This window comes from Molothrus ater, chromosome 7, assembly GCF_012460135.2.
Source record: "Molothrus ater isolate BHLD 08-10-18 breed brown headed cowbird chromosome 7, BPBGC_Mater_1.1, whole genome shotgun sequence".
NCBI lineage: Eukaryota > Metazoa > Chordata > Aves > Passeriformes > Icteridae > Molothrus > Molothrus ater.
The window spans coordinates 2,207,648-2,233,658 of NC_050484.2; the positions used below are offsets into that span (position 1 = coordinate 2,207,648).

General features: G+C 52.6%; 1 protein-coding gene across 1 annotated transcript; it reads left to right on the forward strand.

The window, feature by feature from the left end:
• The first annotated feature begins 3,853 nt into the window (after positions 1-3,853).
• LOC118688818 (aryl hydrocarbon receptor-like) lies at positions 3,854-24,301 on the forward strand. Its single transcript, XM_036386700.2, has 11 exons — positions 3,854-3,934; positions 4,012-4,199; positions 14,100-14,206; positions 17,454-17,543; positions 18,436-18,544; positions 18,784-18,914; positions 19,511-19,713; positions 19,799-19,908; positions 20,559-20,700; positions 21,429-22,995; positions 23,107-24,301. The coding sequence occupies exons 1-11, from the start codon at positions 3,894-3,896 to the stop codon at positions 23,260-23,262; spliced, it is 2,844 nt and encodes a 947-aa protein (XP_036242593.1). The 5' UTR covers positions 3,854-3,893; the 3' UTR covers positions 23,263-24,301.
• Positions 24,302-26,011: the final 1,710 nt, after the last annotated feature.

Sequence of the window (26,011 nt, forward strand, 5' to 3'; positions counted from 1 at the left end):
GCAGGAGCCCCCCCGTGCTCCGGGCAGGGCCCTGGCTGCCCATCAGTTCCCCTCTCAGCTGGGCAGCCCCTCTGTGCCTGTGAGATCCAGCTCAAGGTGAGGTGTGAGGGCTGCAGGACCTGAGGGGTTGCCTGGCTCCTGTGGAGGGAGCAAGGGGTCTGCCAGGGGTGCAGCCACACCATCCTTTGTGAGCAGCCTGGTTTGGAGCTCACTGTGAACCGGGAGCCCTATCTTGGAAAGCCACCAGCAGCTGTGAGCTCTTCTCATACCTGCCAGTGGTGCCCCGTGCTCCCTGGTCTCTCAGGATTTTGTCTTCCAATGCTGTCAGGCAGTCTAAGATTCAGTGGTTTGTTCCATGAGGAGTCTTTCAGGGAGATGCAGCTGTGCCACTGGGGAGGCCTGCAGGCTCCTGGGGTCCAAGGAAGGACAGTGCTTGCTGGCATCCATGTGCTTGGGGCAGCCTCTTGCAGATGGAGCTGCTGCCTCACAGACAGCTAGCACTGAACTGCTGTTTCTCAACAAAACAGCATGGTCTCCTCATCTCCTGTGTTGGACCACCCTTGTCATGCTGCTGTTTAGTCCCCTGCATCATCTCTGCCAGCCTGAGCCTCTTTTCCTCCTGTGCTCTCCATCTCCTCCAGAGACCATCCGAATCCTTTGGAAAAGATGTTACCAAGCACTTCAAGAAGCTCAGCAGCATTGAAGGGTCTTGGTGGGAGGTGGAGTTGATGGGAGTGGAGGCATCTTGGGGATTTGGGCTTTCCAGCAGCCTCCCGGGGGAATTTGGGAGAGGTGGGTACCAGGCCATTTGTAACCTTTCTGGGATGCAGGGTGGGGAAGGTCCAGCCAAGCTCCCCTTGGGTTTGTCACTGGCTTGTCCTTGTCGTCCTCTCCTCTGCTCCACAGTGCTGTGAGACAGAGAAGGGTGGGGGTTCCCCCTGTGGTTTTGCCAAAGCAGTGAGAAGGAAAGGCAGGGAGGGATGCTGTGACCACTGGCTGCCTCTCCACTTCAGACCCACCTGGTGCCCCTCAAACCATTCTTCTGCAGCCCAGAACACCCACTTTGTTGAATTCTCTTCCTTTTCTATAGATGTAACCTAAAATGTGAATGAATTGTTTTTTCCCCACCATGAGTGCAAAGTCTTGCAGATCCATCAGGGAAACGCACAAAAAAAGCAATGACTGGGGAGGGCAGGGATGATTTGAGACCACAATGACTTGCAACATTGGGTCAGAGAGATCAGAGTGCTCGGGGACATTCACACCTTCCCCTCATGCACCCATCACCCTGAGCATCACATCTGCCTGGCACACCAGTGTTGAGCATTTAGGGATCAAATTAAATCAGGTAATGAGTGCAGGGCCAGCAGCAAGCCCACATGTCCTGGTGGAGAGTGGCCTCGTCTCCCTGAGTCTCTTCCTTCATGCCCAGCTTTGCCTCTGCTTATGGGGCCTGGGAAAGGTCAAGCTCCTCTCTGCAGGCTGGGAGCAGAGCAATGCTGAAACATGCTGGACCACTCTGAGGTGGCTTCAAGGAGCACCTTGGCCGAGCAAGGAGTTGACTGGCCATGACCCAGATCCAAAAAGCAGCAGGATGGACTCTGCTCACCAGCCTCTGTTGCTCTAGCACCGGTGAGATGGTTTTGGGGGCATACCATGGGCTCCCAGTGCTGCCAGAGATGGGCCTTGGGGTGGTGGCACTGCTGCTTGGGGCTGTGACAGTCCCCCCCAGTGCTCTGTCACTGGTGTCTGATCTCTCTGTGCCTCGGGGCTGTACAGATAAAGTCTGTTCTGGTGGCAGCGTCTCATTTTCTGCTCTGTGATTTCTTTGTGCTGCTGGTGGCAGCCTGAAGGTGCTGGGAAGAAAAGAGCTTGTCTGGAGCCTCGCCCCTGTGTTTGGTGATGGATTAAAGGGCGATTTGCTTTGTGCTGATGTCTGTTTTGACCTGAAACTGTGAGAAACGACTGCTCACTTTCAAAATTTAAAAAGGTTTATTAAACTTTGACAAAAATACAACAAAGGACTACATACAGGAAAATTTGCAGCCCTGGGAACTGCCCTCGTGCATACCACATGGCTGGTGTGTCTTCAAGATGGGTGCTCAGTCTTTTATAGAGCACCCCTGGGGGTTGCATCAGCCAGCCCTGGCCCTCCCAAAGTCTGTCAGTCAGCTCTTCTTTGCCATTTATTGCTGGAGACTGCTTTCTTGTAACTGGATTGGAGGTCAGGTGTTGCCATGCCTCACCCCCAAGCACAAAGCTTTTCCATTCCCAACTGCCCCATGCAAGGGGCACATGTGCAGCCTTCTTTGTACCTGTCCTAGACAGCCCAGGCTGTCTGATGGCAACAATACAGGGGGGAAAGGGAACTATGGGGAGAACAGAGGACATCTAAACTACAATAACATCACTACACATCACTAAAGCTTTTCTAATATTCACACAATAGTTATCCCTTAATTGCAACAGCCAATCATCTCATTATCCATCTACAGCAAAACCATGTCTCTCCATCTCTTCCTTGACTGAGCAAGCACTGGGAAAAGCCTAAGTCCTGGTGCTGGGTGTGTGACACTCTCGTTGTCGCTGTCCCCAGCTCCTGTGGACATGCACAGCAGCAGAGGTGTGACAGTGTCTCCCCTTTGCACCCCTAAACTGCCCTGTGGGGTTGTGGGACTCACAGGCAGGGTTGCACTTGGCATTGACACACATGGCTTTAAATATCCAACTATTAAAAATTATTACAGAGGTGCCTTTGCCCAAAATAAGGTGTAAAGGGCACCATATGCCAATGCCAATGGCATGGATTTTTATTTAACAGCAAACGTGAGGGTGGGGGGGGGGGGAGAGAGGGAAAATATAGGAGGGTGGAGAGAAAGTGACTGCAGACTACATCCATCGAGTGGTGAAGGGAAAGAGTCCAACAAACACCACATCCATGGGTTTTATATTCTGCTGAGGCTAGGTGAGAACATCCCCTGTACCTCTCCCTAGGGTGAGGAGCTTCACACTGGATAATACTGTGGGTCGCGGGACACCTGGGGACACTTTACACCTTCTGAGATGTTGCAGCTGTCTCTAAGGGAGCTGTAGTTGAATTAATTATGGCCCATCAGTCGGGATGGGTACCTTGAGCTTGTGTGTGAGTGTCCCCGGACTTGGGAACAGGAGTTCTCACAGCTGAGCCATAACGTGAGGGAGGACATTGGCATGATAAAGACCTACTCCACATCGCAGGATTTGCCTCTATCAGCCTCTTCCCTTAGCCGCAAGCCTCAGGTGTGCGCCCTTCTGCACCTGGCAGGCGCTCTGTGCATCGCCGGGCAAGCACCAGCTGGATTGTTCGAGATGGATACCTTCAGCTTGTGTGTGAGTGTCCCCGGACTTAGGGACAGGAGTGAGGGAGGACATTGGCATAGTTAAGACTTACTCCACAACAAGGCAGGATTTGCCTCTTACCAGCCTCTTCCCTTAGCGGCAAGCCTCAGGTGTGCGCCCTTCTGCACCTGGCAAGCGCTCTGTGCATCGCTGGCCAAGCACCAGCTGGATTGTTCGAGCCATCGGCACCCACGGCCCAGTCCGCACCTCCCCTCAACGCCCCAAATCCCCACCCACAGCCCCTCCACGCCCCACATCCTCCTTCAGCCCCCTTCACCTCCTCGTTAACCCCCGCTATCCCTCCCGCCCATCACCCTGTCTCTCCGCCAGCTCCCACTCCCCCTTCAGCCCCCAAATCCCTTCTCAGCTCCATCATACATCGACCCCTCGCAGCCCCAAACCCCCGTCCATCCCCCGTCTCCCCCCTCGCCAGGGGCGGGCCGTTCCCGCTCCCATTCCCGCTGCCCCTGCCTCTCTCCCTGAGGGAGCGGCGCTCGGGCGCTGCCGGCCCGGCCATGTACGCGGGCCGCAGGAGGAGGAAGCTGGTGCCGCGGGCGTGAGTGAGGGCGAAGGGGCCGAGGGGGCCGGGGCAGGGCTGAGGGGTGTCCCCGGTAACGCGGCTGTGCCCGGCAGGACGCGGCCGGGCCCGGCCGAAGGCGGCGGCTCCAACCCGTCCAAGCGGCACCGGGAGCGGCTGAACCGGGAGCTGGAGCGGCTGGCGGGGCTGCTGCCCTTCCCGCCCGACGTGGTGGCCGGGCTGGACAAGCTCTCGGTGCTCCGCCTCAGCGCCGGCTTCCTGCGCGCCAGGAGCTTCTTGGGCGGTAAGGGATGGGCGCCTTCCCCGCTTCCCCTGCCGCAATTCCTGCCCGGAGCTCTGTGCTGTCCCTGCTCCCTCACCGCTGCCTCCTCCTGCAGCTGTGTCAGCCCTGCCGGGATGTTGTTGCACCCCGTCTCTCTCCAAAATTCTTCGTGGGTTTTGTTTTCCTCCACAGAGTATTTTTCACTTAGAATTTCTAGTGGTGAGGGGTTTTTTTTTCCCCTACAGTTTCATGGGGTTTCCCTCACCAAAAACTTGTTTTCTTTCCCTCCCAGAATCGTGCTTTTTTTTTTCGCCCGTAGTATTTTGGGGGTTCCTCCTGACTTTCAGGAGTTTCGTGTCGATCCCGCCTCGAATTTTGTGGGATTTTTTTTTCCCCTCCTCGAATTTTGACGGGTTTCCCCCACTTCAATTGTGTGTGTTTTCCGCCCTCGAATGTTTGTGTCTTTAACGGCGTCAATGTTTTTTGTTTGGGGTTTTTTTTGTTTCCCATTGAAATTGATTCCCTCCTTCCGCCTCGAATTTTGTGGGATTTCCCTCTTCTCCTGCAATTTTGGGTTGGGTTTTTTCCCCTCGAATTTTGGGGTTGGTTTCTCCTCTCCCCGTCCCCCTTGGATTTTGGGGCTCCCTGCCACCCTAATTTATTTTTTCCACTTCAAATTCTGGTGGATTTTACCCCCTCGAATTTTGTGTCGTTCCCGTCTTTACGCCTCTGGAATTTTGCCGTGCCCCCCATGAATTTTGTTTTCCTCTCTCCCCCGAGTATTTTGTTCTTTACCTGTCCTAGAATTTCATCTTTTTACCCCCTCATCTGGGAGCCTTTTCTTTTTGGGAATCTTTTATTTTCGGGAGCCGTTCTGCCGCCCTGTAATTGTGATTAAGAGGAGCCCTCAGGAGGGCACATTGAGATATCACTGGATTTTCCTGGTGGAGTAGCAGTGGCTCGAAAATGCTGCGTTTTCGAGCCATAGATTCACCGCAATTTCTCATTGAATATATTCAGCACTTCCCCCTCTGCCTTTCCACTCCCTTTTAACCCCACTTTAAGCACTGGCAAGTGGGTGGGCTGGGGAAGGAATGGCCTGGGAGAGTTGTTTGCCTTGCCGCACCAGCTCTTCAGGGAATTTACTGTTCTGAGATTGTCTCATTTGTTTTGGGTCCTTCCCCCCCCCCCCGTCGTTCCACCTGGTTTAATTCCATGACACCGATTTCCAGTTTGTCCGAGGCTGTGGGATGGCTTTGAGGCAGGTGTGGCAGGGGAGGAGGAGAGCTTCAGCCTTTCAGATGCAAGTGGAGATTGCAGACCGAGCTGAGTCCTTTGTGATGCTTAATACCAATTAAAAAAGAATCCTTAAATGGAACTCTGGGCAAGCTTATCAACAAAATAATTGATTTTAACTGACTTTATTTATCTATCCACCCTGCTTGAGTGATCCCTAAGAGAACATTTCAGGAAAGCAAGGACAAAACCTGGGATGTGCTGCCATGGATTGTGAGGAGAAACAGCTGGAGCAGGTCTCAGGTGTTGCCCATGATTGCTGACAGCAATTCACCCAGCAGGTGTATGCCAGCCCATCCCCTGCCAGAATAAATAAATAATCATTGATTTATTAATTATTAATCGGTTTAATAATTAACAGCACATAATGTTACTTCACCATCTCGATTTATGCATAGCTGATATGTGGGGAAGTTTGAATGGGCTTAAAGCTCTTTGAGCTTTGTAAGGATGTGTTTTTCCCGAGGACATGAGGATTTTTATTCTTTCCATAGTTTGAAGGGAGCTGTCCCTGCTGCCTCCTGCCTGCACGGGAGCACCACTCAAGGCCTGCAGTTCAGTGACAGGAATCAGGGGATTTAAGGCTGCTCAGTGTTGTTTAATCTCTGGAGTGGTTTAGGATCATCAAGCGCTGCTTTTGCTGAGCAGGGTCATTTACCCAAGCAGACCCAAAAACATCCCTCGGGCTGTTGGGCTCTGTTGGTGGCTCTGCTGCCAGCCTGGTGCTGGCTTTCTGCAGGGCTTTGGGAGAGCAGCAGGCAAGGGCATCCTCTGTGTGTTTGTGGGCTGATTCCACCCCATTTTCCCCACTCAGATCTCTCCAGTTTAACAAAGCAGGAAGCAGCTCAGTGCCAGCTGTGTTCGGTAGCTCTGGGGGAGGCGGGATCTCAGCCAAGGTCTCCTCCTGATCCATGCCAGGTGGAAGAGGCTCCCTTTGTGATGGGGCAGCACTGCAGTCCTCTGTGAGATTCCCAGGCACCTCTCCCTTCCCCCATTGCCTGACTTGGCAATCCCAGGTTCACACAAGTGCTTCCTTGCCATGGAAGAGGTGAGCTTAGGAGGGGAGCGGGATCACAGGAGGGATGGAGACGTTGGGAGAGGTGTCCTGCCAGGGAGCAGGATATCCAGCCCATCTGACATCCATCCTGCTGGAGAAGCAGCACTGACCAGAACCCAGCACCTGGACCAGAAGGGCCAAAAGGAGCTGAGGCTGCTTCCGAGCTGAGGCTCCTATCCAAACATCAGTGCCAGCTGATTTAAAGGCTTGTCTGTCCTCCTTTCCCATCCAGGTTTCTTCCCCTACAGCAGTCCTCCCAAATGCCTTGTTTCTTATCTGCCTTGGTTCACAAGTATTTTTAATTCTCATTCACTACCTTGACCTTCCTCCCTTCTCTGCTGGAGGCTCTTTCAGCTCGTGGGGTTTGGTAGAGGTGGGACTGTGCTCAGGGCACCTCCCTGTCCCCTCCCAGCCCATGTGCTGCTGTCACCGCTCCAGGGGGTGCACAGCATGTCACGCCAGCTGTGTGCCAGCAGCTTATCCCGGTGGTGCCTGGCCGGGCTGCTCCCCTCTAATCCCTCCCTGTTCCGCCTCCTGGAGCAAGGGCCCAGCAAACGCTGCTGGGAGGGGAGGAGGGGTCCCTGTCTCTTTCACCTCCTTCACCCTCTGGAAAGGGGGAGAGCAGGAAAGGTGCTCCAGGGGAAGGTTTGCTGGCTTGCTCCGTGAGAGGATTTCTTACCAAAAAAAGAGGATGCCTCAAAGGCACCTTGTCGTGTGTCTGTCAGGTGCCATCTGTGTATCTTGGGCCACTTGAACTCCTGGTGGGAGGCCAGCTGGCAGATGTCACAGTGGTCAAGGGCTCACTTTAGAGAAGCATCTCTAGCAGTTTGTTCCTGCAGAGTGCTGGGAAGGTCGTCTGAGCTGTGCTTCCCATCCTATAGCAAGACTGGCCCTTCTGGTGTGTGAGTGTAGCCCCTGCTGGGCACTCACTTGTCCCTGGGTGTCCCCAGGGTGCCCTATGCCTGTCACAGCCCTGTGCCTGATGTTCAGTGATTCATCTGTGGGATTTCTCTCGATGCTCTGAATCACTTGTAGGGTTTATGAGCTGTAGGAAGAGGTCAGTCCGTGGTGCCAGGAGCTGCCTGTTTGAACCCCATAGCAATGGGCTAACCCTGCCTTGAAGTGGGAATCCTCGGGGATGCAGATGCACCTCTGCCTGTGTGCAGCATCCTGCCTGGCTCTCTGGGCAGCTCAGGTGCATCACTGGCTGGGAGGAGAGGGGGAAACACCTCACAGAGTTTTTGGCTTGTTGGCTGCACGGTCTGTGATTGTGGGTCAGAGTTGTTCTGGGCTCTGTGTGGGTTTGAGCTCTGCATGGGTCTCTTCCATATGGAAGCTTAAGGTCGTGTATCCAGAACTTAAGCAGTTTTTCTCTCCCATGTATCTTTAAAAGATAACACTCTTGGGGATGTTGGGGGCTTAGGGATTTTCCCAGAGTCCTCTTAAAATCATTGGTGGCTGCTGTAGGATCAATGTGCAGCCTCTGGGCTCAGCCTCACCCTTTGAACTGCGATATGAACCCAGATTGTTATTGCTGGAGCTTTGGTGGCCCAAAAAGTGCCTGAGCTGCAGTCAGGTCAGGCTGGAAAAGTGCTTTTAATTATATAATTATTATAGGCTATATGAGTGTGCCCCTGAAACCTCTGCCTAGGGATGAGGGCTTGAGATGGGGTGTGTGGGACTAACGCTGCTCATCCCTTCACTTGTGAGCCTTCCCTCCTCCTGAGCCGTTTGTCAAACACAGCAGAGAGCTGTAGCAGCGAAGCCTGAGGGCTGGTTTAAGAAAAACAAAGCCTGGTCCTGTGATCACTGTGCTCTCTTAATTGCCTGGGTAACGAGCTGACCTCGGAGGAGCAATTTAAGGCAGAGAATTCTTGTGACTTCCTTAGGTAGGCAGTTTTCCTACGGTGTGCTTTCCTTGCCAAGTGTTTTCCCCTGACTCTCAGGAAAGCAGCTGGTGGGAAGCTGTTGGGGCTCCCTGGGGCTCACAGCGGGCTCCTGGGGGCTGGCAGGGGAGCAGGACTGGGAAGAAACTCCAGCCTGAGGCTTTGGGCTGGGATGATCCTTCCTGCTCTAGTGGAAGGGGTCCCTGTCCACAGTAGGGGAGTGGAACCAGGTGGTGTTTAAAGTCCCTTCCAACCCAAACCCTTCTGTGATGGACACTAAAGCTCCTGAGGTAGGAGCACTGGGAGAGGGAGGGTTCAAACAGTTGGTGATGCTGCAGGAAGAAGGAAAATCTGGCAGGTCCTTGTCATCTTTGTCCTTGTTTAACCTCCTGCACGTGCTTTTCTCCCTTTGAGACCCAAGTGACACAACCAAAAGCTACATGTAGCCAAGGCCTCCTTGCTTCTAGAAGTGCAGTGAGATCTTTTAAGAGGCCATCCATTATTAACCACGAGTGTGGTTCTTGGAGAGCAGGGCATCCACACCATTCAGGCAGGGATAAATAATGCATCTGTTTAATGAAATTTTTGCCAGCAGGGAACTGTGGCAGGTCTGAAGTTAAGTAAAACCCTGGTATCCATTATGAATTAACAAATGGAAAGTCAGGAACTATTTGCCAGTGGCTGGAAAACGGGATTTGAACAGCACTGATGAGAACCCAGCCGATGGTTCAGCAAGGCAGGGAAAAGATAGCTCTGTGGCCTGGTGTCAGCAAACCTGTGCCCACTTCCCTCACCATTTACATTATGTTTTCTAAATTTCCAATATTTTCTCTCTTACTAACAATAAAACTTAGGAAAAAGCAGTGTTGAGGGGTTATTTGATGTGAGCAGCAGAGCTGCAGGTCCCTCTGCCCATGAGCAAGGAGAAGCTGGAGAAGTGGATGGGAAAGGGAGATCTGGAGATGCACTTGTGGGAGTAGAGACTTTACTGTGAGGTAAGACCAGTTCTTCAGGGGATTGGCACAAATGACAGAAAGAGAGAGGTGGATAGAAGGCAGTTTTGTTAAGAAATCAGTCAATCCTTCCCCCAGAGTGGCTTGTGCATTCTGGGGTGTTTGGCAGAAGGTTTGTAGGGAGCACCACTACCAAAATCCTTCTTGGTCCCCCTTTGTCCCCACTGTCTGTCTGCTCAGACTGACCGTGGCTATGCAGATGGCCCAGCCCTCTCCTGCAGCTCTTGAAGAGTCAGGAAGCAGTTTGGTTTCCTTCTCCTTCATCAACACCTGGAGCAGGTTTGGGATAGAGTTGTTTCATTTTTCTCCTTTGCAGTCAATGGCTGATGGAAGCCCTGCTCCCACCAGGAGCTTTTGCTGTCTGAAGGGAAGGGGCCTGGGGGATATCCTCTCAAAAATGTTAATTCCTGCTTGGTGCTGCAGAGATTTCCCAGGTCTACAAAGCCCTGGCAGGTTCAGGAGTTCACTGGCAAGCTCTGTAGGCAGCGAGGTGTCCCTGCAGCACCACATGAAACAGATTCCCAGGCTCAGAAGCACCTGGAGATGGAGCTCTTTGTGGCCAAATAGCCTGCAGGGCCTGGCAGGAGCTGTTTCTTGGAGGAAATAGCATGAGAGTTGTGCAAGCCTTGCTGCTTTCAGGTGACCAGCTTCTCACCTTTCTCACCTCCAGCAACAAAGGTGTCGTATTTGAGGGGTGTTCTGATGAAGGCAGGAATGATGAATCTGACTCTGTGTTCTCAGAAAGCTAATTTATTATTTTATGATACTGTATTATATTCAAGAATACTATACTATACTAAAGAATACAGAAAGGATACGTACGGAATGCTAAAAAGATAATAATGAAAACTGCTGACTCTTTCCAGAGTCCTGACACAGCTTGGCACTAGTTAGCTAATGAATGAAAACAATTCACATCAGAATCTAATGAAACGATCTCTAAACACATTCCACATGAACAAAACAGAAGACAATAAAATAATTTTTTTTTTTTCTCGGAGTCTTCTCAGCTTCCTAGGAGAAAAATCCTGGGCAAAGGGATTTTTCCAAAGAATGTGAATACCACACAAAGGTGACACTGGTGGCCAGAGGGAGGGAGCTCAGGGAAAGCCACTTCTCTCCTTTTTATTCTTTTTTCCCTGCAAGTGCCTGTCCCCAGTTGTGCAGCAAGGCAAAGGCTGCACCTGATCTTGCTGTCCTGGTTGAAGGAGAGCCCTGTGCCTGGCGTGAATCCTGCCTTTCCTGGTCCCAGCTCCAGGCAGGATGCACGCAGCAGAGAGGATGTGGCGGTTCTTCCCCGGTTCCTTCTGCTCCATCAGACTGATGTGCTGTGACAGTTCTGCTGAATTGCTGACCCCAGGGGCTGCACGGGGCTATTTATGGACACACAAAGCTGGGGGACACCGGGCGGGATGCCAGCCTGCTGTGGCCACAGCCAGGAGCCCGTCCTCTTTGGGGATCCTTGGCTGGCTCGGGCAGAAAAGGTGCTGTTTGGTGGTGAAGTTCATGGGGGAGCCTCCACTGGAATTCTGATTTATCCCTCGCACCCTGGTGGTTGGATCCTGTTTGGTGGCTGTCTTGGTTTGGAAAGGCAGGAGTCTGCTAAGGAAGGCAGGAGCCTCCCCTGAAATGGAGAAGGTAAACTCTCCCCACCCCTCTGAATTGCTATAAATTTGAAATTAAGGGGCTCTCAGGCAAAAATATGGGAGCAGAAATAACAGTTCTTTAATAGGGGAAGGAAAAAAATAAAAGGATAAAATAAACAATGCAGTACAGTAGAACAACACTGACAGAGTCAGAACCCAACCTGACACCCTGTGGGTCAGGGTGTTGGTGGCAGTCCCATTGGAAATGTGGCTGCAGCCCTCCTGCAGTGTCAGGGCTGGTTCTGCTGGAGCAAGGGGGTCCTGTAGAGAAGGATGGATTCTTCCTCTGAAGATCCAGTGGAAGGAGAGGCAGCTGCTGTTCCTCTGGGGAATCCCGTGGAGAAAGCCGTGCTGGTGTCTCCAAAACCTCTGGATTATATCCGGGTAGCAATGCTTGGCTCCTCCCTCTGGGCGGAGCATCTCCCAATGGGATGTTACAGTTCTTATCAGCCATGCAGGGACATTCAATAGTCTGTTATCAGCAATGTCCCCTCCCGAGGGAGGTGTGAATGTGGTCACTCAAAGGCAAACTGCCCACTTGACAAAGGTAATCTGCCGTACAGATGGCAATGGAAAACATCTTGCATTGCAATCTTCAACAGTGGCAGACATCCCCACAGAGGACAGCAGGCTGTCCTCTGCTGTTAGTGTGTCTCCTCTGGCCCCACAGCCCAGATGCTGATAGCAAAGCCTGGTTTTAGGCAGTGGTTCAGATGAAGATTTCCGTTTGCAGGGATGATATCGAGCCATTAAAACCAGAGCCCTGAGCAGAGGGCAGCACCTTTAGCTGCTCTCCTGTCAGCCAGGTTTATTTTTATCTCTCACCTCCAGCACAGCAGGCTGGGAGCTCACAGAGGAGGACTGGAGACCTTTAATAATTCATAGCTCCCAGCGATCAGAAAAGCAAGTTGCTGGAAGGCTGCTGGCACAAACCTGCTCCTTCCACACCACAGGGCCCTGCCTGGGTGTTGTGGCCTCTCTCACCCCAATGGCCTGTCCCTCCCTGGGGTTTTATGTGTGCTCCAGTCTGGAAAGGGGACCCTGGTGTTGGGAGAGGGTGAGGGCACAGCAGTCTGGGTGTGTGTCCACCCCACAGCTGGCTTAGGCCCGACCCACAGTTGTACAAACACTGCTGTAACCTCAGTCCTGGTCTCAGCCCATCCCTGGCCAGCTCCTGAAATAGTCTGGGCAGGCTAAGCTGGAGGAGTTCTCCAGAGCTCCCAGAAGCAGGGGGATTGCTGCTGTGTCAGGTGTTTTTCTGTAAGTATTAGAACTGGGCTGTGCTTTGCCTTTGGTTACAGAGCAAAGTCGATCTTTGGGATGGTCCTGTGCCTGGTGGAAGAACTTTGTCCCCAGAGCCTGACTCTGGAACATCTGCCTTTTGCAGCATCTGAGATCCTTCAGGATCAGCTCTGTGCAGATGGAGGAGCTGAGTTTCAGCAGCTGCTTTAGCAAAGCCTAGGGAGAGCAGAGCCTGTTACAGAGCCTGGCTTTGTTTATGTGCTGATGGCTGTTGCCTGCTGACTTGCTGTCCTATTGCTTCCAGAGTCCACTTGTTGCTCCCATGGCCTTTGAGCATGGCAGCCCTCCTCCTGTCCGGGAGCTGGCAAAGGCAGATCCAAGAGAGCTCTTGCTCCCTCTGTGAGCTGGCAGGCCACAGTGGTGCTGCAGCTGGCATTTCACATCTTTCCTCCCAGATCCCAGTGGGAGCAGCAGGTTTACCAGCAGCCAAATGCTGTCCTCTGTCCTCGTGGTGCTGGCAAGAGGCTTCCCAGCTTTCCTGTGAGCTCCTTTGGATGGGCCTGTCATGCACAGGCTTGTTGCCATCTTACCCTTCAGTTTTTATCCACACCCAAATATCCCCAGGAACCGTTCTCTTGGGGAGTGCAGAACAAAATTTAGGGGCACATCCTTCAGTTCAGCTGAGTGACAGATTCCCCCATGCGTGTGGATTGTGCATGGACCACTATTGGATCTCGGGTGTCTGTGTCTGCATCCGTGTGTTTTCTGTGTTGTTTTTCTCCCACTGTGAGCTGTGGCTTGCCTTAATTTGGTTGAGTAAACCCACTGGGTTGCTGAACTGTAGCGAGACATTCACTGAGCTGTGTCCTTCAAAACGGCACATTCCTGATCCTGGGATTTGCTGCAATGCCTCCTGTGTAGGGCAGACTTCTGCTGCTGCTGCCAGCATGTGCCCAGGTGGTCAGGAAGGCCATGCTATGGCCACAAGGCCAGGGCAGTGACTGTCCCCTGTGCTGAGCATTGCTGAGGCCACATCTTGAATCCTGTGTTCAATTTTGGCCCCTCACAGTGTGAAAGACATCGAGGGGCTGGAGCATGTCTAGTGAAAGGAACAGAGCTGGGGAAGGGTCTGGAGCACAAATCGGATGAGGAACAGTTGAGGGAGCTGGGAAAGGGGGTCAGCCTGGAGAAAAGGAAACTCAGAAGGGACCTTCTTGTTCTCCACAACTCCCTGGCAGGTGAGGGCTGGGCTCTGCTCCTAGGGACCAAGGAACAGGACAAGAGGAAATGGCCTCAAGCTGTGCCAGGGTATTCGGAAAAATTTCCTCACAAAAGAAGTCAGGCATTAAACCAGGCTGCCCAGGGCAGTGGTGGATGCACTGTCCTGGGAAGTGTTCAGAAGGCCTGTCGATGTTGCGCTTGGGCACATGGTTTGGTGGTGGTCTGGGCAGTGCTGGGGAATGGTTGGGCTCCATGATCTTTCCCCAGCTTTAATGATTCCATAATTCTATGATACTGATGCCTACCTGGCTTTAACTGCTGTTTACTTAGAGGATGTTAAAAGGGGGACAAAAGGAGTGGGCAGGAAAAAAACCCCAGACCGAAACAGTTGAGAGGTGGCGAAAGAAACATCCTGTTAAAGTCAACTCTTGTGAGAGGTGAAGCAAAGGGCTGTGACTGCATGTTGCCTTCCCAGCACTGTCCAGCTTGCAGCATTCCAGCTGTTGTGGCAGTGTGTTCCTGAAGCACTGATGTCCCTTCCTTCCCTTTTCTTGGTGCAGTTGCTCTGAAGAGTCCTGGTGCCAAGGAAGCCCAGAGGGATGGAACCTGTGGCACTGGACCAGCTCTGGGCTCAGCAGCAGTTCCAGAGGGTGAGCTGCTCCTACAGGTTAGTGCTCCTCACAAATGCCTTCACAGGATCTTCCTCTTGTCCCTCTCCCAGCTCCTTTGAGTTGTACTCCAGAACCAGGCTGTTCTTTCACTCATGGCAGGTGATTTGTCATTTCATACGGTGTAGCTCACTGTGCTTCTCACCGGGCAGAAGTTTAAGACCTCCAAAGGTCCCTAGGGCAGAAACTGTTGCTTCTTCCCTGCTTTTCCCATTATTCCTGGAAAAAGTTGCCATTTTAAAATAGTCCATATGTAAGGAACATCTTGCTGGATTTCTGAGCATGGCGATTTGTATTTTCTGCTTCTCTGTCTTCGTGTCTAAGTGTGTCAAAGGTACAAAGTGAGAACCAAGCTGAGCAAGGTGCTTGAGTGCAGTTTTCACCATGGGCACACTGATCCTGACTCGAGACTTTTGACCAAACACTGATGAAAACAGGGAAGAAAACATCATGGGAGTCTCCCCTGATTTTTAGGAGGTGATGTGTGATACAGACAGGTGCTGATGGGCCGTGTGCTCATCCCTTAAACACAGGGTAGGTGGGTGTATCCCAGGAGCTCTGGTTTTCCCTAGTGCACTTTTTTGGTGATGCTGGAGACAAGGCTGGTGGTGCTGCAGCTGCCATGGTTTGTTCAGAGGTGCCAGGAGGTCCCCAGACTGTGCCCAGAGAATGGGAAGAGGTCACGCTCTGGCAGCACGAGGTCCTGCAAGGACACAGGTCTGCCATCCCCTGCCTGGCACCTGGCACGGGCTGTGGCACTGTCCCCTGCCCTCCTGGCTGTCCTCCAGCACGGGCTGAGCGTGCTGGGCAGCCTCAGCTCCCGTCCAAGCGCTCACTCAGCACAAAGTGTAATTACTGTCCTGCCCTGAGAGCTGAGGATCTCTGTGCCTGGTGGGAGAAGTGCTAAAGCCAGCCTGGTTAATAACCAGAAACCTGAGGGTTTTCCCTCAGGATTTAACAAAAGTGCTCAGCAGGGCTTGCTGGGGGCTGATGTGCTGCTCATCAGCTCCTCCCACAGTTGGGTGCCATCCTTTTGGAGGTACCAAACTGCATCTGAAAAGCAGATGGTGGAGCTCTCTCAGGGTCTACCTATGGGACCCTGGGTGTGGGAGGAGCTCAGAATCTGTCTCTGTACCCCCCCAAGGAAACAGTCCTCCATACTTATAAACATACTTCCACCTGTTCTGTCACCTCTGATGGCCAAACTTCCTTTGTTTCTTGGTCTGCTCTGATTCTTCCCCTTTCTTCCTCTGAAGCTGCTCAAAGGGTTAAAGTGCATTTGGCAGCACTAATTAACCTCTGCAGCAGATTCCCACACACTGAGATCAACCCCAGTAAATAGAGAGAGCATTTGTGCCTGGAATAAAGGGAAGGAGAGGGGGGAGAAACTCTGACCTGGACAATGGAACAGGAGTTGGCAGCAACAATAGCTGGACTTGGCTGGGACTCCATGCCAGGCCCTAATTAATGCTGATGTCTGTACATTATGAAGTGGGGGAAGCAGGCCAGGGCTGGCTACTGTGGCTTCCCTGCCAGGTCAGTGGTACAGGATGGTTTTGGCTCTGAAAAGCCACAGGGCCCAAACTGCAGGAGCCCTGCCTTCCAGAGAGGTCCTGCTTCGTACTGACAGTGTCCCCATGAGGATCTGTTCCCCTTAGGGAGGGGTGGCCACGTGGTGGTGTCAGGGCAGTGAAAGCTCCTCAGCTTCTGGGAAGACAAACCAATGATTTTCATGGGGTGTCACTGCCTTGGCTCATGGGCTGGAAGGTGTCTGCTGGGTGACTCAGGATTTTCAGAGTTGGGGACACTGAGACAGAGCAAGCTGGGCTCAGGGAGTTCAGCTGTGGGGCTATTCTGAGCCCTGGCAGGGGCATGACAAGGTCTCCAATGCCCTGGGCTCTGTGCACAGAGGCTTGTAAGGTTGGTGCTGTGCCTGTGGCACTTGAGGGTGCTTCCCTGGATCCTGTCAGTGCCTGTGTCAGCAGTGTCCTGCCTGTGGGCTCCTGCAAAAGAGTTGCATCCCAAACTGGTAGGGAAGCTCCTCTGCCCCTTCTAGTCTTCCGCACCAGTAAAGGACACTGTCATCCAGCACCCTGGTCCCTTCTCATGTGTTCTGTCCTGCTGTGGGGTTTTTAGCTCAGGGAAAACACCTAAATTACTTCCCCAATTTATGAAACTGGTAGCAATGAGCCCCTCTTGAGTAAGACAGAGGCTCTGATCAGCTCAGCCTATTCCTGCCAGGAAGCCTGGTGCTCCCTTGAATATTGACTTTGCAATCCTGGAGCTTGAGGGGTGGATGGAAGGGCCAGTGAACTGTGAAATGTCTAAGTGTGCAACATTAAAAATGCAATGGAAACTTCAGATTGATGGCTGCATTTGCTCTTCTCTGTGGGGAGGGCTTGGGGCTTCAAATCCACACAGGCACAACAGCTTTGGGTATTTATTTTGTGAAAACAGAGCACAGCATTCAGCCTAAGGGATGTGGGGTCTGCATGAACCAGGCAGTGTTCCAGAAGAAGTGATCTTGGAGGTGGTGATCTTAGAGGGATTCTCCAACGTAAATGATTCTGCGATGTATTGGCAGAAAGGAAAGGGTGGTCTGGGGTCACCCAAGGATTTTGTAGTTTTCCCCCAAGTTCGGGCACCAGACTCAGCCTGAATTCCCTTCTGCTTTGGAAAAAACTGGCTTTTCAGAAATCAAGATCGTTTTTGCTGCAATTTCAAATCCAAACCCTTACGCTTTAGCTTTTGGCCTTCCCATTTCCACTGGTTAAGGCCTTTTCAGCATTGGCCACCTTGAGGAGGGAATGGGCAGCAGAGACAACACCTTCCTTGGCCTTGCTCCTTGCCCACAGACAGTCCAGGCATTCCATGGTCCTTCTCCAGGCCTCTCCTCTAGAATCTGGGATGGCCACACACGACTGCCAAGGCCCTCAAGGCTGTGAATGGACCTGTTCCTGATGGTGTCCACTTTGATACTGCAAGAAGTTCAGAGGCTTTTATCTGCTCCCTGCACAGGATGAGGATAAATGTCCAAAGCTGAGCCTGAGTCAATGCTCCCAGGATGGAAGCACAAGTTTCCATCAGTCTGGATTAGGATATTCCCAGGCAGCTATGTGGAAGAGCTGCATGAGCTCAGAGAGGCCATCTGTGGTGGCTCAGCTGCCTGCTAGCCAGGCTTTGGGTGTCCTGCTGTAGAAGTGAAGTGGTTGTGGCCTGTAGCTGCTGATCTCCTCTCTCCTACAGGCACTCAATGGCTTTGTGCTGGTGGTGACATCAGAAGGGCTGATATTTTACTCTTCGCATACAATCCAGGACTATCTGGGATTTCACCAGGTTGGTGGGACTCTGACTTGCTGTGGAGAGCCAGCTTTTCCTTGGTGGTGGTGAATAGCCCCAAGTTCCCTGTAGGGAGGAGGCTCTGCAGGGATCTCAGGCTCTCAGGGACTTGTCTGGGGCTTTTCCTTGGGAATTTGGACCCCGTATTGCCAGACGTGGTCACTGGTAGGTGACAAGGGACTTCATCAGCTCATAGATACTTTCCAGCAGCCATGCTGATGGGCCTTCGTGGGGTTCATGGCCAAGGGGAGATGTCTGGGGTTCCTTGCCCAGTTTGCCTGGGACTCCCACTCAAATCCTGGTAAATCCCACAGGGCTCCAGCACTTTGGGCACCCAGGTTACCTGGAGGACACTAGATCATATTTACAGGGAAGTGGGACTTACCTGCAGTGCTTCAGCTACTGTGCTTTGGTGTCACCCACACACAGCTGCCTGTCCCCAACATCTGGGGTAGATGGCACCTGTCCACCTGGGCACAGGGAGCAAGTCCCAGGGCATTGTTCTCTTGGGAATAGTGTAGGGATGGGGTGGCCTTGCTGCTGTTATGTTCCCAAATCCATGTTTTCATCTAGTTTCTTAAGTCAGCACTAGGATTTTGACTTATGGGGATGTCAGAGGTGAGCTGTATTGGCTCTTTAAGCTTCTCAGGGGAGGAGGTCAGGCCCAGCATGGGCAAGGAGTCCTTAAAGCCAGATGTGCTGTCTGTTCCCACCAACATCAGTTCTGGGGGAAAGTTTCCAACCTCATTTAGCCAGGGACCCATTTGAGCGCCAGGGAAACTGGGTAAGATAAAACCAGCTGGGGCCATGACGGGCTGTTCCCAGGTGGGACATGAAAACTGGCCCTGGGGACAGGCTGCAGAGCTTACAGGTGGCGTGTCCCCTCCAGGCAGATGTTATGCACCAGAGTGTCTTCGAGCTGATCCACACCGAGGACCAGCCGGAGTTCAGGCGCAACCTCCGCTGGGCCCTGGACGCTGGTGAGCCCTCTGCAGCAGGTAAAGGCAGGCTGCCATCCTGGGTGGCACCAGGGCTCCCCAGGGATGCTGGGACCCCAGCTCGCTGTCACCGCTTGCCCCCATGTGGCTCAGGCCACGGCTTCGTTCCAGTGTTGTGGCTTTTCCCCCCAGTTTCTGTTGCTGTGCTCTGCAAACTGCTGCAGTGCCCAGTGCTGGGCACCTCCAGCCCTCGCTGGGGTGAATCCTTACTCAATTCTCTCAAGCCCTCTCTTCCACAGCAGGGAAGAGTCTTAGCTCTTCTGCTGTCATCTACAAGCCGGATCAGCTGCCCCCAGAAAACTCCTCCTTCCTGGAGAGGAGCTTTGTGTGCCGCTTTCGCTGCCTCCTGGATAATTCCTCTGGCTTCCTGGTGAGTATAGACCCTCCACAGCAGGAGAGGGGCAGGCTCACCACAGAGGGTCACACCAGCACTGAAACCACCCCCTGGAAAGATCCCGTACTCCTTTCTGCCATGTGCAGCATTTGCCTGTCTCAGCAAGAGACTTTCCCTGTTTTTCATAGGTTTGGCTTGTACCTACAGCCTCTCCCTGTGAGTTTTGTTCCTCTCCTCTCAGAAATGCTGAATCTTGAGCAATCAAGTGCTTTTCTCCCGTGTTTTGGTTTTTCTGTTAAAAGTGTGTCTTAAGATCAAGTAGGTGGTGGTCATCCCTCCTTCTCTCTGCACTGAGAGCACAGGGTGCCCAGGGAAGCTGTGGCTGCCCCATCCCTGGAAGTGTCCAAGGCCAAGTTGGATGGGGCTTGGAGAAACCTGGGATAGTGGAAGGTGTCCTGGCCCATGGCAGGGGGATTGGAACAAGATGATCCTTAAGGTCACTCCAAACCCAAATCATGCTGTGATTTGATGATTCTGTTCACACCAACTCTGTAGACAGACATCTTCCTTTCCATGTAGCTCTCTTCCTTCTCACTTTTCTGCATGACACGGAGCTTTTCTTCTCTTCCCAGGCTTTGAACCTTCAAGGCAGGCTGAAATTCCTTCATGGGCAGAATGAAAGGTCTGAAGATGGCTCTGTCCTGCCGCCCCAGCTCGCTCTGTTTGCCATCTCCACGCCCCTGCAGCCGCCGTCCATCCTGCAGATCCGAACCAAGAACATGATCTTCAGGACCAAGCACAAGCTGGACTTCACCCCCTTGGCGTGTGATGCCAAGTAAGCAGCAGAGCTTTCAGTGCTCCATTCCTGACATCCCTCCCAGCCTTGCCCATGAGCTCAGTGTGCTCTCTGTGTCTCAAAGGGGGAAGATCATCCTGGGCTACACCGAAGCAGAGTTGCGTATGTGTGGCACGGGGTACCAGTTTGTCCACGCTGCTGACATGCTGTACTGTGCTGAGAACCATGTCAGGAGTAAGAGTCCCCTCCCTGGTCCCTTGTGCGCTGATGAGTGGGCTGGGACTGGGGCAGCTCTGTTGGCTGCTCTGTCAAGCCCAGTGGCTCTTTCCCCACAGGATGCTTTGCTGTGCTGCTCCTGTCGCTGCAGGGAGCTCGGTGTGGAGTGCAGCGAGGGGTGTTCAGCTGTCCCCTGTGACCATGCTCACAGGAGTCTTAGGATGAGGGAAGAGACGAGGATCTGACTCCATCTTTCAGAAGGCTTGATTTATTATTTTATAATATATATTATATTAAAACTATACTAAAAGAATAGAAGAAAGGATTTCATCAGAAGGCTAGCTAAGAATAGAATAGCAAAGAATGATAACAAAGGCTTGTGGCTCAGACTCTCTGTCCAAGCCAGCTCACTGTGATTGGCCATTAATTAGAAACAACCAACATGGGCCAATCACAGATGCACCTGTTGCATTCCACAGCAGCAGATAATCATTGTTTACATTTTGTTCCTGAGGCCTCTCAGCTTCTCAGGAGGAAAAATCCTAAGGAAAGGATTTTCCATAAAAGATGTCTGCGACAGTCCCCTGTGCCTGCCAGCCACGCTGCTGCTGTTTCCAGCTGGGAAGGGCAGCGTGCCGTGGTGGCAGCAGTGGTGCTTCCTCCGGCAGTGATGCAGACGGGCGAGAGCGGGCTGACCGTGTTCCGGCTGCTGACCAAGGACAAGCGCTGGAAGTGGGTGCAGGCCAACGCCCGGCTGGTCTACAAGAACGGCAAACCCGAGTACATCGTGGTCACACAGAGACCCCTCGTGTACGTGCTGGGCTGGCTCTGGGATGTCCTGAGCAGGGCAGCGTGTTGGGTTTGTCCTTGCTGCTTGCGCCTTTGTTGCTGCAGCTGTGGGATTCTGTGCATGGTGCTGTTCAGCCGCATCCCCATCTGCAAGGCCACCCCTCAACAGGGGTGATGCTTGGTTATGCTGCAGATGTTTGGTTTTTCTCTGTGTGTGTGTGTGAATGCATGCTGGCTGGAGCAAAGGGGCTTTTGCTTGCAGGGATCACAACTGCCCATTGCAGAAGCACTTGTGTGACGGTGTTCACAGGGGTTTTCAGGTGAGGGAAGAGACGAGAATATTGACTCCATGTTCAGAAGGCTTGATTTATTATTTTATGATATATATATTACATTAAAACTATACTAAAAAGAATAGAAGGAAAAATTTCATCTCAGAAGGCTAGCTAAGCTAAGAATGGAATGGAAAGGAGTGATAACAAAGGCAGCTGGCTCAGACAGAGAGAGAGAGAGCCAGCTCTGCCATGACTGGTCACTAAATCCAAACATCCACACGAGACCAATCACGGATCCACCTGTTGCATTCCACAGCAGCAGATAACCATTGTTTACATTTTGTTTCTGAGGCCTCTTAGCTTCTCAGAAGGAAAAATCCTAAAGAAAAGGATTTTCACAAAAGATGTCTGCGACACACTTGTGGGGTGGGTTTGTGCACGTGTCAGCCACAGTGTCCTCTTCCTGCCCTGCAGAGATGAAGAAGGAGGAGAGCACCTTCGGAAGCGGTCCATGCATCTTCCCTTCACCTTTGCTACAGGAGAGGCACTTCTATACCAAAGTACTCATCCTCTCCCAGGCTTCCCTGACCTTTTCCAGAGCAAAGGGAAACTCAGCAAGTCCAAGAAGCCCTCCTGCAGCCATGTAGGGCGCTCCCAGAAGAATGGCATTGACCCCAGGTCTCTGCTGGGTGCTGTGATGCAGCAGGACAAGGCGGTGTATGCCTCCCACTCAGCTCCCATTCCAAACCCTTTCAGCAGCACTTTCCAGCTCAAGGGTGTGTCCTTGCCAGGTGCAGGAGGGGATGCCTGGAGTATGGGCACAGCTCCAGCTTCTTCAAGGGGCAACAGCCTCCAAGAGAAGCTGCTGGATTTGCAGCAGGAGGACCCTCTCTTGGCCACCATGGACTTGCTCTCAATTAAGAGTGACCAGAGCTGTTCCAACGAGCTCTTCAGTGCTCTGGAGGGCCTGAGCTTGAAGGCTGGGGACTTGGAGCTCCTGCTGCTGGATGAGAAAATGGTGATGGTCAGTACGGACCCAGACCAGTCCCCATCCCTGAATAACAGCCTGGCCAGCAACCAGATTCTCTCCTATGTCCCCAGGCCTCCAGTGGATGGGCATGAGGGAGGGCAGCAGGTCTGTCCCATGCCAGACAGGCCCCCCAGCCTGCAGGGAGGCCCTGCTCCGTGCCACATGGAGAACGAGGACTCGGGCTGCCACCTGGCACAGCATCCAGGGCAGCCTCACTCTGCCCTGGCCCAACCCCTCACACTGCTGTGGGAGCAGCCCCTCAGTGCTGTGCCAGGGCTGCTCCCACAGCTGGCTGAGCAGGAAGAGCTGTCTAGTGGCTCCCAGTGGAGACCAGCTGGGGAGGAGACTGTGCTCCACTCCTTCCAGCTAGTGCAGGGTACCCCATGGCACAGGACCCCCAGCTCAGCCCCGGGAGCTCCCTGCCTGCAGGAGCCACCCGGGGCCCAGCAGCTGCAGGGAGACTTCTCAGTCGTGCAGCCCCTCCAAGAGGATGTCCAGCAGTCCTTCCCCCTGCCCAGCCAGTGCCAGGACCACGTGGCACCACCCAGCCAGCCCAGGCACCATCACTTGCTGATGAACGGGGTGTGTGGCCCCTGCCCCAGCTCTTCTCCACACCCCAGCCCTTGGCAGGACTGGGTCTGCCCTCTGCTGCGGGCTTCAGCTCAGCCTGGCCTTCATGGCTTCAGCAGAGACGGGATCTCCCAGCCCCAGGGCTGCCAGGGCCCCGGGCCTGGCCTGCCCCCACAGCCGTTTAACCTGGATGGATTGTGCAGCCTGGATGCTGCCAGTACTGGGGACTCCTCCTGGGAAGAGATGGCTCCATACCCCAGGTTTCTTCCCCCTTTCTACCAGCTGGTTCCCGAAAAGCAGCTGGGCTCTGTTCTTTCTGTGCCCCAGCACTCCTCTCCCAGCTCAGCTGCAGGGCACTTTGGGAGCATCAGCAGCCCTCTGGAGACACTGAATTCCTATGGGACACGTGGCTCTGCGCGGAGCCAGGAGGGCAGGCACAGGGTAAGGGCCTTGCTCCCTCTGGGTCTCAGTGTTTTCTGTGCTGGGGCTCTGTGCAGGCAGTGCTAATAACCCCCTGCAAAGCTCCTCACCACTGTTCTCTCTCTCTCCTAGCCCCACAGCGGCTCTGGTTTGCCCAGCTCTCCCGTGGGACTGCCTCAAGACCATCCAGTGCTGGGGGGAAGCCTGGCACTGCCCTGCCAGCCTCAGCCCCAGGCAGAAGTGCTGCCAGATCCCCCTCACACCTCCAGGGGGGACTTCTATCTCTAGGAGAGACAGGAATGGACAAAGCAGGACTTTTCCCTGGGGAAGGAGCTGCCTTCAAGCTGCAGAAAACAAACCTTCCCCGCTGCTGGGCGCATCCTGACGGTGCCATTGATGTTGGTTGCTTTGGCTCACCTGGGGATTTTCTCAACTTCTCACCATCCTGCTCCCTGTGCTGGGGTGTCCCTGGCGTGGGGAGGGACAGCAGCAGGCAGCAGGGCCGGAGGACAGATTTCCCAGGGTGCTGGAGCAGGCTGAGCTGTGGTTGTCATCCCATGAGTGGAACCAAAGCTTCACCAAAGCTTGGTATTTACGTGCATGATCCAGCATGGATACCAGCCTCATGAAAACCTGTCCTAAAGAAAGACACAGAAAGGTTTTCACCTCTGGTATTAAATTTCTTGCCATCCCTGCCAGGTACCTGTGGCTGTGGCCATGTTGTACAGATTTGTTGCCTGTTTTATATGGAAAATGAGCCCTGTGTGGTGTTGTTGTGCTGCTCTGGTCCTTCCCCACCCCAGCTTTCCCTGTGTCCCAGGTGTTCCCTGTGTTTGCGATCCAGGTTAGAGCTCCTGTGGCAAACACCCTGGGCTTTGCTGTACTGTACAAGACATGCTGAGATTGGCTGCTGAACTGATTTTCTCTGGGTGCTGGCCTTAGGTACCCTCAGACTTCAAGTCTCAAAGTTTTCAGTTAAAAACCAAAAATTTCAATAAGATAAAGAAAATAAGTATAATGCTACCTAATTGTAAGTACTGAAAGAATGATGTTTTCCCACAGGAAAAAAAACCCCACAGCCCATATGTGTGTATATAAAACGAGTTGACAGATTTATTTTTATGCCACTCCAGTGGAAGGAAAAAACAACCTCTTACCATCCCAAAGCAGCATCCTGTGGAATGGGATGAAAAGGTTGTGTAAAGATCAGCAACACGGTGACCCTTTAAGAAACCTGACGAAGCTCATCCCTCCTCCTGCTCACCCAGCTTTGGATTGGTGTGAATTCCTCTTGGTTTTGTTTCAATAAATGGTTTTGGAGCTCCTCTCTGATGTTTCCCTTGCTGGTTGTGTCTCTTCCCAATCTGGAGCACGTCAGGGTTTGCTGGCCTGCAGCATTGGAGCTCAGGCCTTTCCACTGGTGACCTGAGATGGAATGGGTTGGATTGGAAGGGATTCTGAGGAGCACCTGGAGCCTTTGGCATGCACAAAGTCCACCTGTTAGCTCCTGCCATGGATGTTTGAAAGGGATTGAGAAATCTGACAGAGAAGGGTAAGTGTATTAAAAAAAAAAAAAAAGTACAATATTTATATATTATAGTAATATATAACATGTATGCATATAAAGTTGCATGTAGATATATTGAAATATAAAGTATGTGTATTTATAAAGTGTCTGTATGTAGTTTCTAGTATGTAATAGAAAACACCTTTTAAGACAAATGAGCTGATTCTTTTCCCCTGCACTGTTTTTCAACCTGGAAACTAGAAAAAACACAGGTTTCTTTGTTCTGAATACTGAATTGTCCAACATTCCCACTCCTACCTGACACCTGCTTTTTCTTAGCAAAACAAGGCAGTTTTGTAACGTTTCTGAATTTTTGTTGGAGATACGCTGGGAGCGTTTGATCTTTTATGGTTTCTGTGCCCTACTCTGCTTTCTCCTCCCTGTTCCTTCAGAGGAGTTGGCTCTGGGCAGCACCACCTGTGCTGAGGGGGATGGAAGGATGGCACCAGAGCATCCCTGGGGCTGCAGCTTGGTGCCTTCCAGCTGACTCCAGATGCTGAGCACAGCCTGCCCACTGCCAGGCTTCCTCCTCGAGCCAGGTCCTGGATGTGCAGGCAACCATTCTGTGACCATCCCTGCCCTGATGGGTTTCTCCTCTTCCTTGCCATGCATCTGCACAGCACCACGAGCTTCCCTGCAGCCCTGCTGGCTGTGTCACCAGGGCTGTGTTTCAGTGAGCACAGCGTGGGTTTCTTCAGCATTGTGTCTGTGAGGCCTGTGAAGCACAAGCCATCATTTCTGTGGAGGGAGGTGCTCTGCTCCTGGCACATCCATAATTTATGCCCATCCTCATGGAGCTGCTGCCTGTCTTCCCCTGGGCCTCGTGGCATTGATTGCTGACACACCATGCTGGCCAGGGAGCCTGGCTGAAGAAAAACTCCCTTCTGCAGCAAGGGAGATGCCTCTGTTCATCACCCCAGCATCTGCAGCCTGCCCTGAGCCATGGTGGTAAGAAAGGGCAGCTGTGCATTTATGCTCTGGTTTGCACATCTGGAGGGAGCACGGTCCCATGGGGCAGATCAGTCCCCAAGAGCTGGATGAGGCCAAGGAAGGTGTGAGGAAATGTGACAGGGCTCACAGGAGTCTCAGGTTGAGGGAAGAGATGAGGATCTGACTCCATGTTCAGAAGGCTGGTTTATTATTTTATGATATGTATTACATTAAAACTATACTAAAAGAATAGAAGAAAGGATTTCATCAGAAGGCTGGCTAAGAATAGAATAGCAAAGAATGATAACAAAGGCTCTGTCTTGGACTCTCCGTCCAAGCCAACTGACTGTGATTGGCCATTAATTAGAAACATCTAACATGGGCCAATCACAGATGCACCTGTTGCATTCCACAGCAGCAGATAACCATTGTTTACATTTTGTTCCTGAGGCCTCTCAGCTTCTCAGGAGGAAAAATCCTAAGGAAAGGATTTTCCATAAAAGATGTCTGCGACAAGGAAAGTCTTTGGACAAAATCATA

Excerpts from the sequence above, each read along its gene's own strand:
- LOC118688818 (XM_036386700.2), top strand. The coding sequence starts at position 3,894 with ATGTACGCGGGCCGCAGGAGGAGGAAGCTGGTGCCGCGGGC. Across the intron at positions 18,915-19,510 it reads ATAATTCCTCTGGCTTCCTG|GCTTTGAACCTTCAAGGCAG; the intron begins GTGAGTATAGAC and ends TTCTCTTCCCAG. Across the intron at positions 20,701-21,428 it reads GTCACACAGAGACCCCTCGT|AGATGAAGAAGGAGGAGAGC; the intron begins GTACGTGCTGGG and ends CCTGCCCTGCAG.